This window comes from Pelodiscus sinensis, chromosome 2 (genome assembly GCF_049634645.1).
Source record: "Pelodiscus sinensis isolate JC-2024 chromosome 2, ASM4963464v1, whole genome shotgun sequence".
In the NCBI taxonomy this organism is placed as follows: domain Eukaryota; kingdom Metazoa; phylum Chordata; order Testudines; family Trionychidae; genus Pelodiscus; species Pelodiscus sinensis.
The window spans coordinates 118,493,176-118,505,069 of NC_134712.1; the positions used below are offsets into that span (position 1 = coordinate 118,493,176).

General features: G+C 54.7%; 1 protein-coding gene across 5 annotated transcripts in view; it reads right to left on the reverse strand.

The window, feature by feature from the left end:
* ZCCHC2 (zinc finger CCHC-type containing 2) overlaps window positions 1-2,294 on the reverse strand; it is an 86,377-nt gene extending 84,083 nt beyond the window's left edge. For 4 of the 5 annotated variants that reach the window (XM_075921379.1, XM_075921380.1, XM_075921377.1 and 1 more), the window contains exon 1: window positions 1,212-2,294. In XM_075921379.1, the coding sequence (XP_075777494.1) occupies window positions 1,212-2,042 (831 nt within the window). In that variant the 5' untranslated portion in view covers window positions 2,043-2,294. The remainder of the gene's footprint in view (window positions 1-1,211) is intronic. The other variant, XM_006122892.4, reaches the window with a different exon arrangement.
* Between the last annotated feature and the right edge of the window lie 9,600 nt (window positions 2,295-11,894).

Sequence of the window (11,894 nt, forward strand, 5' to 3'; positions counted from 1 at the left end):
TTTTAATTTGGTCACATAGTAAAATGACCACTATCCACTAGGGATGTTAAAATGTATTTAAGTAACCATTTAACGGCTGAAATTTTCAGCCATTACACAGTTACATATGGGAGGGTGGGGGGGATGACAGGTGCCTCTCCTGGGAGCCAGTATGTGTGGGGAGACAGCTTAAAAGCTGGCTCCCCGTGCATATCGGCTCCTGCCTGCCCTCCACTCTGCTGCCTCTGATACAGAGCAGTAGTGGGGCGCAGCAGGCAGTTCTCTGGGAGCTGGTGAACATCAGGAGCTAGCTTACCATACAAGGGGCCTGTATGTAATTGTAAACATTAACCAATGAGTCCAGGCTCATGGGTTAACCATGTAAACAGTTACACTAGGAATGGACAGTAGGGATATGAAAGTGTAACTTGGTCTTCAGCCTTCTTACAGAATGTTGGTGTTTTGGGGGCAAATCTTAGGCTTGAGCTAAAAGTTAAGTTGATATAACTAACTCAGGAGTGTGAAAAAACCAGAATCCACAGTGACATAATTATGCCAACATAATCCCTAGTGTAAACGTAAATGTGTTAAGGCAAAACTATTTCTGTTCTGACTGTTTGGGACAGTGGTGTTGCTTCTCTGACAAAAATCCCTTCCATCAGCATAGGGTGCATTAGTGTTATGGTGCCATGGCAGTATAGCTATACTTACATAGTCTCTAACAAGAGAGGGCTTTATACTCCTGAGCCCTGCCAATTCAAGAGTCCCTTTGAGTCTGTCATACAACCCACTGTCCCATTAAAAAGCTAAGATCTCTTGCCTACATGTACATTGGCATTTGGCCATTCAGTTGCTACAACACACTGGATATATCACTAAAGCCTATGTGAAATCCCTTTTCAACAGTGGGCCAAAGCTTTTGATATTGTTATCTATTTAAACTTTGGCAAATAAGTGTAATTTAGATTGCACTAGTGATGTTTTGCATCCTAAAACTCTAGACAGTAATCAGCTCTGCCTGAAGCTACCAAGAAGAACTCCCTCTCCTCCCAGAACTACCTTGGGGGCATTATTATGTCACAAGGGGAAATTCCTACAGTAACAGCCAGAGGATGGGGGGGTGGGATGGGGGTGGGCCTCACTAGCTAAGAAGATGGAGGAAGCAAGAGTGGAGCCCAAGAGAGCACATGCGGTAGGATGCTGCCTGGAAACTGGGGTGGGAGTTCTGGTACCTGAGCTGCAGGGCTGAAGCCATCCTCCTCCTGGTCCCCATGGAGGGTGCTCCGCAGCCGCTCCAGGTGCTCCCTCAGGGTGACCCGCTGGTGGAAAGAAAAGGCTGGGTGCAGCGAGGCCATGGTGAACAGCAGCAACAGCTGCTCCTGAGCCCCTAAGTCCAGGCTCTCAACAGACAAGGCCTGGCCGTTTTCGCCATGCCCGTCTATGTCCTCCTCGGACCCATCCTCCTCCCCCCCCAGCCGGGCCCCGAAGCTCTTCAGGACCGAGTCCACCTGGGGCAGCAGGCAGTGGAGGCGGCCGGCGGCCTCTCGGTTCTCGGAGCCCAGCAGCGCCAGATAGACGATGAGCTTGGAGCGCACGGCCGGGTCTCGGAAGTCCCTCAGCTGCCCGGGGTCGCTGAGCCCGTTGGCCTTGGCCTCGGCATCGCGCAGGCAGTGATAGTCCTTGCGGGCCAAGTCCTCCAGGCAGGAGCCCAGGAAACGCAGCTCCAGCGGGTTGCACAGGTCCAGCAGCCCCACCATGAACTCCAGCCGCTGCGCCGGGCCCAGCACCAGCCCGAACCACTCGTACACCGTCTCCTTGTCCGTGCGGCAGGCCGCCGCGCCCGCAGCAGGAGCCGGCGGCGGCCCAGGCCCAGGCCCCAAGCCAGGCAACTGGCTGGGCCGCTCCCGCCCGCACCCCGCCGATGTCCCGCCTCGGGCAGGCAGCCGGGGCACCTGCTGCAGCTGGAGGTGGCAGTCCAGGCTGCCGGGCTCCTTCAGCCCCATCCCCGCCGCCTCCTCCGCCCGCTGGTTCGTCTGCTTCAGCGGCAGCTTCATCTTCAGCATCCTCAGCCCGTGGGGGGCGCGAGCATCCGCGAGGCCCGGGCGGGCGGGGCTCAGCGGTGGGCGCGCCCGGAGGAGCCGCTCATACTGCTGCCCGGGCTGCGGGGAGGAGGGGGGGGGTGTCTGGCTCCGGGGCGGGTCCTGGCGGTTCCCGACGCGCGCCGCCACCCCAGTGCGTGCGCGGAGCGAGGCCCGGGCGCTGCTGCTCTGCTACTCGCCGGCGCGGACTGAACACGGCCGGGAGGGGAGGGGGGAAGGGGAGAAGAGCAGAACGCCTCGCCTCAGCCTATCAGCGGGCAGCGTGGTGGCTCTTTTGCCTACGTCATCCCGCTCCTCTCTCCGACCTCCACTCCCTGATTCCGCTGGGTCCTAAACGAGCCCCTGGTTTAGGTTGAGAGCGCCCGGGTGGGGTCTCGCAGCCGCTTGGTGCTGGGACGGGCAGGTCACAGCGCTGCTCCAGCGCGGCCCGCCGCAGTGTGGTACAGAGCAGAGCAGGAATGCGCAGCCGTGGCCAGGGGAAGCCTGTCCCCGGCTGCCTAGGGAGAGGAGCCCGAGCCCCATCTGTGCCTTTCGGGGGACAGCGCTCCTAGCCTCAAGTCCTAGCTCCTGCCGTGATTTGATGTGCTCACACAGGCCTATGCGCGGGAATTTGTGTGTTCTTGCGCAAGAGGGCCAGTGTAGACAGGGAAGGAAATGTTTTGTGTAAGAAAGCCCCGATGGCGAAAATGGCCGCCGGAGCTTTCTTGTGCAAAATCGCATCTATACTGGCCACAGATGCTTTTGCGCAAAAGCATTTGTGCCAATCTAGACGCTCTTTTGCGGAAATACTTTTAACAGAAAAACTTTTCCGTTAAAAGTATTTCCGCAAAATCATGCCAGGCTAGATGCAGCCATGGTGTATAGCCAGAGATTATGCCACACACTTGCAAACAAACTCAGGAATCACCTTATCAGCATTCTATACAACAAACAGGAAAAAAAAAATCAAGGAAGAGTTCTCCACATTAGAAACTATCATAAAAAAACCAAGCATCCACACACACTTCATCATTTCCAGACTTTACTACAATTGAACCACCTACAAGGACCACTTTATCTCCCTTTGGAGGAAAAAGGACAATAAATTATCCAAACTGCTACATGCCTTAGGATCTCTCATTCCAGATACTTTCAACTCACCCAGCAACACTGTCAACTTATCTAACCACTCTGAGCCCAACAGAGGAATCTGTCCTATCTCGAGGACTCTCCTGCTGCCCCACTACTCCTACAAATATGAGTCAGTTCTGTGGAGATCTGGAATCCTATTTTTGCCACCTCCACCTAAAGGAATATTTCCAATACACAGATGTACAATACACTGATGTTGCTGCCCCCCCTGCCAGTCCCACAAGAGGAAGGCTTCTACGTGGACCCCTACTAACAGTCGCGAGAGGCTTGACTACTACATCGACTGTTTCCACAAACGTGCTCGAGCTGACATTGTCAGCAAACAAAAACATACAGTATATAACCTGAGTCATGTAGAACTCAATGCTATACACAGCTTCGAAAGCAATCCTAACACCATAATCAAAGAGGCTGACAAAGGAAGTGCTGTAGTCATCATGAACAGAACAGATTATGAACAGGAAGCAACCAGACAACTCACCAACACCAGATTCTATAAGCCTCTCTCCTGTGATCCCATTAAAGAATACCAAAAAAACCTGAAACAACTGCTCATGAAGTTCCCTGATGCTGCTCAGGAACAAATTTATACTAATACCCCCCTCCCCCCGCAATCCACGACCAGGAGCTTTCTATCTGCTACTCAAGATACACAAACCTGGAAATCCCGGACCACCCATCATCTCAAGCATAGGTACGCTCACCACAGGATTATCTGTCTATATCGACTCCCTCCTCAGACCCTATGCTACCAGCACTCCTAGCTACCTCTGCAACACCACTGACTACCTGAGGAAACTTCAAAACATCAGTAATCTACCTGAAAATACCATCCTGGCCACTATGGATGTAGAAGCCCTTTACACCAATGTTCCACATGAAGACGGATTACAGGCCATCAGGAACACCATCCCCAATGACAGCACTACACACCTGATTACAGAACTCTGTGACTTTGTCCTCACCCACAACTACTTCCGATTCAGAGACAATTGGTATCTTCAAGTCAGTGGCACAGCCAAGGGCACCCGCATGGCAACGCATTATGCCAACATCTTTATGGCCGACCTTGAAAAACGTTTCCTCAGCTCTCGCCCCCTAACACCTTTACTCTACTTATGCTACATTGATGACATCTTCATCATATGGACCCACGAAAAAGAGACTCTTGAAGAATTTCACAAGGATTTCAACAACTTCTGCCTTACCATCAACCTCAGCCTGGACCTGTCCACACGAGAAATCCACTTCCTTGACACTACAGTACAATTAAATTTCCACCACCCTGTGCCAGAAATCTACCAACTGCTACACTTAACTTCATGCCTCCAGCCTCCATCCCAGACACATTTCTCAATCTATTGTATACAGCCAAGCCCTAACATATAACTGGATTTGCTCCGATCCCACAGAGAGAGACACAAACACCTACAGGATTTATATAGACTCATGGAGCATTCCTAAAACTGAAATACCCACCTGGAGAAGTGCAAAAACAGATTGACAGGGCCAAAAAAGTACCTAGACATGAACTACTTCAAGACAGAACCAAAAGAGAAAACACCACAATTCCACTTGTCATTACCTACAGAACACACCTTAATCCCCTCCAACACATTATCCACAATCTACAACCTACTTTGGAAAATGATCCCTCACTCTCAGAGGCCTGGGGGGGAAAGGCCTATTCTTGCTTACAGACAACCCCCCAACCTGAAACAAATTATTTCCGGTAACAGTACTACACAGCTACATCGTAAGCATCCAGGAACCCAGCTCTGCAATCAGTTCCGGTCCTAACTCTGCCCACATATCTATACAAGAGAATTCATCTTGGGAGCCAACCACATACACAGGGGCGGATATAGGGCAGGGTGAACGGGGCGGCCGCCCCGGGCCCCGCGCTTCAAAAAGCCCCGCGCATGCGCCGTGGCACCGCTGCGCATGCGCCGTGGCAAAGGGGGGGCCCCGTGGAATTATGCTGCCCGGGGCCCTGCAAAACTGTCATCTGCCCCTGCACATACACCATCAAATCAGAGGCTCATTTAACTGCACATCCAGTAATGTGATCTATGCCATCAAATGCCAGCAATGCCCCACTGCTATATATATTGGACAAACTGGACAGTCCCTACGGGAAAGAATCAATGGACACAAATCAGATATCCGTAAAAGGAACATACAGAAACCTGTTGGTGAACACTTTAATCTACCTGGACACTCATTAAGAGATCTTCAAAGCTACTGTTTTGTTACAGACCAATCCCACAAGCCAAATACACAGGGAAGGGTTGGAACTACAATTCATTCACAAGTTTAATTCTCATGCCAATGGTCTGAATCGAGATACCTGTCAACCAACCAACCAACGAAGGTGCCAATGGTTCTTTGTCTGTGTAGAATCTGGTGTTAGTACTCTTCCTCTCTGTGACGGGGTAGGCGGAACCCCCACCCGACCTCGCACTGAGATAAGCCCTGAGGAGGGAGGCAGAGACCGGGAGGGGAGATTGAATGACGGGATTTGCGCCGCGGAGCGCGGGGCGATAGCGCCGAGCACTGGCGTGGCCGATAATGGACGGCCTGAGCCGGCGCCTGGGGATGACGTCAGCAAAGGCGCCGGCCAAGACGCCAAGCAGGGCGGGGGCCGGGATGCAGTGGGGACGTCAGGCCAAGGCGCCAAGGAGCAGGGAATTCAAAAAGGCCCTGGCCTCGGCCGGGAGGAGGAGGAGGGTGTCCGACTCCAGGGGGAGTCCCAGGACCGGCGGAAGGATCTTGACCCCGAGGAGACCGGGCGGACAGGAGGCCTCCGAAGCGGACGGAGGGTAAGCTTGTCTCCACGCTGGGGGAATCCGTACAAACATTGACGAGGAAGAAGGGATTCAGGGCGGGGCCGCGAAACCCCGCGAGTGGAGGGTTTGGGGGAAACTTGACCCCCTCCACTGACAGGGGACGCACGTCCTCTTTCTCAGGGCCCTGGGTTGGGGCTCGGAGTGAGGGAGGGCCCGAGCCCCCTTCCCGGTCCCCCTGGGGATACACCTAGGCTCGATCCTCCCCCGCGGTGCGAGTGCTTCCATAAGGCCGGAGGCCCAGACGAGGAGTGGAGCTCCCACTTAGGACGGCGTACCACCCAGACTCGGGGTTGGCTTTAAGAAAACGGTTACACGTGGTGGAGAATGTGGGCACGACCCTAACTCTGGTTAGGGGGGCGAGCACGGTCAGAAGTGACTCAAGGAAAAAGGGGAGGGAGGACCCCCTCCCTGATCCAACAAACTGCTAATTCCCTTCAGGCAGAGATGGAGTTGAATAAGGTACTCGACTGGTTGGTTGAGAACCAAAAGCAGTTGCAGCAGCAGCAAACCCAGGCGCTGCAACAAATCTTAGCCAAATTCCAGGAGCAACAGAGCGGGGCCAACGCCAGAAACAGCGGGGCCACACTGATGGGAGTGGAAGAAGATGTGGTGGGCCGGCAGCTCCCGATCCGACTGACAAAATTGGGGCCCGAAGATGACCCTGAAGCCTTCTTCGTCACGTTTGAACAGGTAGCGACCACCGCAAAATGGCCACAGGACCAATTGGCGACCCTGTTGGCCCCTTACCTATCAGGAGCTAGGCAGCTCGCATACCAGGGGATGTCAGCGCGAGAGGCGCTGTGCTATTATAAAGTCAAAGAAACCATTCTAGACCAGCTAGGAGTCTCCCCCGAGTCACATCGCCAATGATTCCGGGAAGCCCGGTACATCCTGGGGGAACGCCCCAGGGCGGTGGCCCAGAGAATCAGAGAATCGGGGATGCGATGGCTCGAGCCGGAGAATAAGTCCGGGATCCAAGTGGCCGAGGCCGTCATCCTCGAACAATACGTGAAAGTTTTGCCATCAGAAGGGCAACGCTGGGTGCGGAGACACTTACCCGAAACCCTGGATGAGGCGGTCACCCTGATGGAACGCTTCCTGGCTGCCGAGGGATCAGAAGTACCCCGCCCCAGGTCTATACCCAAGGAAGCACACGCCGGAGGACCCCTCCTGCCGAGGGCTGGAGCGCGCCCACAAACAGGGTACGGACGCCAAGCCTCGGTGGGCCCAACCCTGATGAGAGGCCTGGCCCCGCGCTGGAACTACCCAGAGGGACGAACCCCAGGCGCAGAGACACCAGCCCCTGGACCCGAGAGGAATCCCAGACATGAAGAGGGGGCAAGGGGCGCCTGCTTCCAGTGTGGGCAAGAAGGGCACTTTAAGAAGGACTGTCCCCTTATGGACTGCACCTTCGGCCAGGGGCCAACCCAGAAGGTAACAAGGGACAGGTGGGGACGGGAACCAATAACCCATAAGATAAGGGTGGATGGGCGCTGGGTGACAGCGGTACTAGACTCAGGATGTGGCCAGATGATGGTGAGGGCCAGCCTTCTCAAACTCCGAAAATCCTGGGGCCCCAAGGTATACATGAAATGCGTCCACGGGGACATCCACCCGTATGAGACAATGACGGTAGAGGTCGATGATGGGCGAAGACGGAACTTATGGAGGGTTGCCATAGCCCCCCGACTAGCATATCCCGCCCTCCTAGGCCGGGATTGGCCCGGCCTAGGGCCCCTGTTGCACGACTGGGGGGGGGGGGGAGCGAGAGAGACCCGGAAGGGGGGGCCAGATGTTTACAGGATCGCAGCCCAAGGAGAGGAGGTGACAAATGCAACCCCGGAGGACGGAGCTCCAAGGGACATCACACCCCCACCACTCCACCTAGACCTGGACGAGGGTGACTTCGTCACGGTACAGAGGGAGGACCCCACGTTACAGAATGCTTGGACCCAGGTAGGGAGCATCGGGGCGGGGGGGGGCGAAGAGCAAAGGATACAAGCCCTCGGTTCGAGGTACAGCACGACCGCTTATTTCGTGTCACACCAGGGGAGGGAGGAGCGGAAGAAAAACGGCAGTTGCTAGTACTGAAACCCTATCGATGGAAGGTGCTAGATTTAGCCCACGATCACACCTGGGCCGGCCACCTAGGAGCCAAAAAGACATAACAACGGGTCCTCCAGCGATTCTACTGGCCCGGAGTGTATCAGGACATAAGAAACTACTGTGCCTCCTGCCCACATTGCCAACAAACGTCGGCCACCAAGGTACCTCCCGCACCCCTTATCCCCCTACCGATAGTGGGGACACCGTTTGAGCGTATTGCCTTAGATCTGGTGGGCCCCCTAGACAAATCGGGTCGAGGACACAGGTACATCCTGGTTATTATAGATTACGCAACTCGGTACCCCGAGGTTATCCCCTTAAGACGGACGACTGCTGGGGTAATAGCAGAAGAACTAGTGAGGCTGTTCTCCCGGGTGGGATTACCTAAAGAGCTGTTTGTTGACAGACCAGGGAACGAATCTGACATCGAAAGTAATAACGGAATTATGTAAGATCCTTCAGGTATGGAAACTACGAACAGCCGTCTACTGCCCGCAAACCGATGGACTGGTGGAAAGGTTTAACCGGACCCTGAAGGAAATGCTGCATAAGTTCGTCAGGGACGACCCCCGAGACAGGGATAAGCTGTTGCCGGCCCTGATGTTCGCAATCCGAGAAGTGCCCCAGGCGTCGCTGGGCTTCTCCCCGTTCGAGCTACTGTACGGGAGACGACCAAGGGGAATCTTGGACCTGGTGAAGGAAGGCTGGGAGGAACAGGAGACGTTGGCCCTCGGGGTAGCCCAATACATAGAGAAGTTACGGAAGAACCTCCGCCACCTTGCCAAAGGGGCCCGAGAAAACCTGCGAAAGACCCAGAAGCGACAACAAGCCCATTACAACCAGAAGGCCAAGGTGAGATCGTTCACACCCGGTGACCCGGTCCTGTTGCTGCTTCCAAAAGGGGACTCGAAACTAGTGGCCCAGTGGCAAGGTCCCTTCCGCGTAGTAAGACAGGTGGGGCCGGTGGACTATGAAGTATTGTTTAATAGCACCGGAAGGAGACCCAAGTATACCATATAAATTTATTAAAAGAATGGAAACCGCAGGAGGCCCTCTTAATCGATCCGCGGCCCACGGACATCGAATTCGGACCCTGGGGTGAACCAGAGGTAGTGATGGAGCAAGCCCAGATCGGGAAGGAACTCTCAACAACCCAACAGGACCAGGTGAAGAGGGTGTTACAACGCTTTCGGGAAATCTTGACTAGCCGCCCCGGACGGACGCCGGAGATCCAACACGAAATAACGATGGAACCAGGTAAGATAGTGCGGGACCAGCTACGGCCAGTACCCCGCAAGCTATGCGACACCGTGAAAAGGGAACTTCAAGCAATGTTAGACTGGGGGGTAATCAGGGAATCCCGCAGCGAATGGAGGAGCCCCATAGTATTAGTCCCAAAATCAGACGGAACCACTAGGTTCTGCATAGACTTTCAAAAGGTAAATGCCATCTCCCAGTTTGACGCATATCCCATGCCTCGCGTAGACGAGCTGCTAAACCGAGTGGGGAAGGCCCAATACCTTTCCACGATAGACTTAACTAAGGGGTACTGGCAAATCCCCCTGTCTCCCAGGGCCCAAAGTAAAACAGCCTTCGCCACGCCATTTGGACTATACCAGTTTATAAACATGCCCTTCGGCTTACACGGGGCAGCCACCACTTTTCAAAGACTGATGGACCACATATTACGTGCCCACCAGGAATACGCGGCGGCATATATAGACGATATTGTTATCTTTAGCAGATCCTGGGAGCAACACCTGGAACATATCGCGGCCGTACTAGAAGCACTTAGACGAGCGAAGTTGACAGCCAATCCCAAAAAGTGTCATTTCGGAGAGAGGGAGGTCTCCTACCTGGGGTACACCGTAGGACGAGGCCAACTTAAACCTTTGCTTAGCAAAATTCAGGCGGTGCAGGACTACCCCACCCCCCAACGGCGAAAAAACAGGTCCACCAGTTTCTAGGGCTCGCAGGATACTATCGGCGATTTGTGGCCAACTTCGCAACGATAGCGGAACCCCTCACGGACCTCACGGGCACGCAGCAAGGCCATCAGGTAAGATGGACAGAACAATGTGACAACGCCTTTAGGAAGCTGAAACATGAGCTCACTCACGCACCAGTACTGATACAGCCCGATTTCACTAAACCGTTTATCTTACAGACCGACGCCTCGGATTTGGGGCTGGGGGTGGTACTGGCCCAGGAGGAGGAGGGGGTCGAACACCCTGTTTTGTACTTAAGCCGTAAGCTATTTCCCCGAGAAAAGGGCTACGCCACCATCGAAAAAGAAGCCCTGGCCCTCAAGTGGGCCATTGACTCTTTACTCTTACTCGTTATTTTCTTTTAGGCGCAAAATTCACCTTGGTGACGGATCACGCACCCCTTCAATGGATACAAGGAATGAAGGACACAAACTCCCGCATACTGCGCTGGTATTTAAGTTTACAACAATTTCAGTTCGAAGTAAAGCACAGATCGGGCAGTGCAAATGCAAATGCTGATTGCCTCTCGCGAATACCGGAGGGGGGAGCCAAAAGGGAGGCCGGGATGGGGAGGTACTTAAGGGGGGAGGTGTGTGACGGGGTAGGCGGAACCCCCGCCCGACCCCGCACTGAGATAAGCCCCGAGGAGGGAGGCAGAGACCGGGAGGGGAGATTGGACGATGGGAATTGCGCCGCGGAGCGCGGGGCGATAGCGCCGAGCACCGGCGCGGCCGATAATGGACGGCCCGAGCCGGCGCCTGAGGATGACGTCAGCGAAGGCGCCGGCCAAGACGCCAAGCAGGGCGGGGGCCGGGACGCAGTGGTGACGTCAGGCCAAGGCGCCAAGGAGCGGGGAATTCAAAAAGGCCCCGGCCTCGGCCGGGAGGAGGAGGAGGGTGTCCGACTCCAGGGGGAGTCCCAGGACCGGCGGAAGGATCTCGACCCCAAGGAGTCCGGGCGGACAGGAGGCCTCCGAAGCGGACGGAGGGTAAGCTTGTCTCCACGCTGGGGGAATCCGTACAAATATTGACCGGGAAGAAGGGACCCAGGGCGGGGCCGCGAAACCCCGCAAGTGGAGGGTTTGGGGGAAACTTGACCCCCTCCACTGACAGGGGACGCACATCCTCTTTCTCAGGGCCCTGGGTCGGGGCTCGGAGTGAGGGAGGGCCCGAGCCCCCTTCCCGGTCCCCCTGGGGATACACCTAGGCTCGATCCTCCCCCGCGGCGCGAGTGCTTCCATAAGGCCGGAGGCCCAGACGAGGAGCGGAGCTCCCACTTAGGACGGTGTACCACCCAGACTCGAGGTGGGCTTTAAGAAAACGGTTACACTCTCTAATTGCTAACTATCTGCTTCTTTTAACTCTCCCCTGCCCCCTATTTATTTTTGGTTCTGGACATCCAACTCTCCCGTCACCTGAAAAAGTGGGCTGTGCCCACAAAAGCTTATGATATCATCTAAAAGACACCATTTCGGCATCTAGCCATAGGTCCCCAAAGGTATTTCAGCACATGGGATTTAGGTCACATCCTTCTTCTAAGTATTTGCTATTAACAAGCTTATGTGGCTCTCCCCTCAGCTTGCTGGCTTTTGGGGATGCCATTTTTAAAGGCACATTGTATAGGGAGCCTACACACCTGCCTCCATTGCATGGCATACCTAAAAGTTAGGCATTACCACTATGCAAACAGCCTACCCTACCACTTAAGTTGATCTAACTTACGACACTCAGTGGCATGAAAAT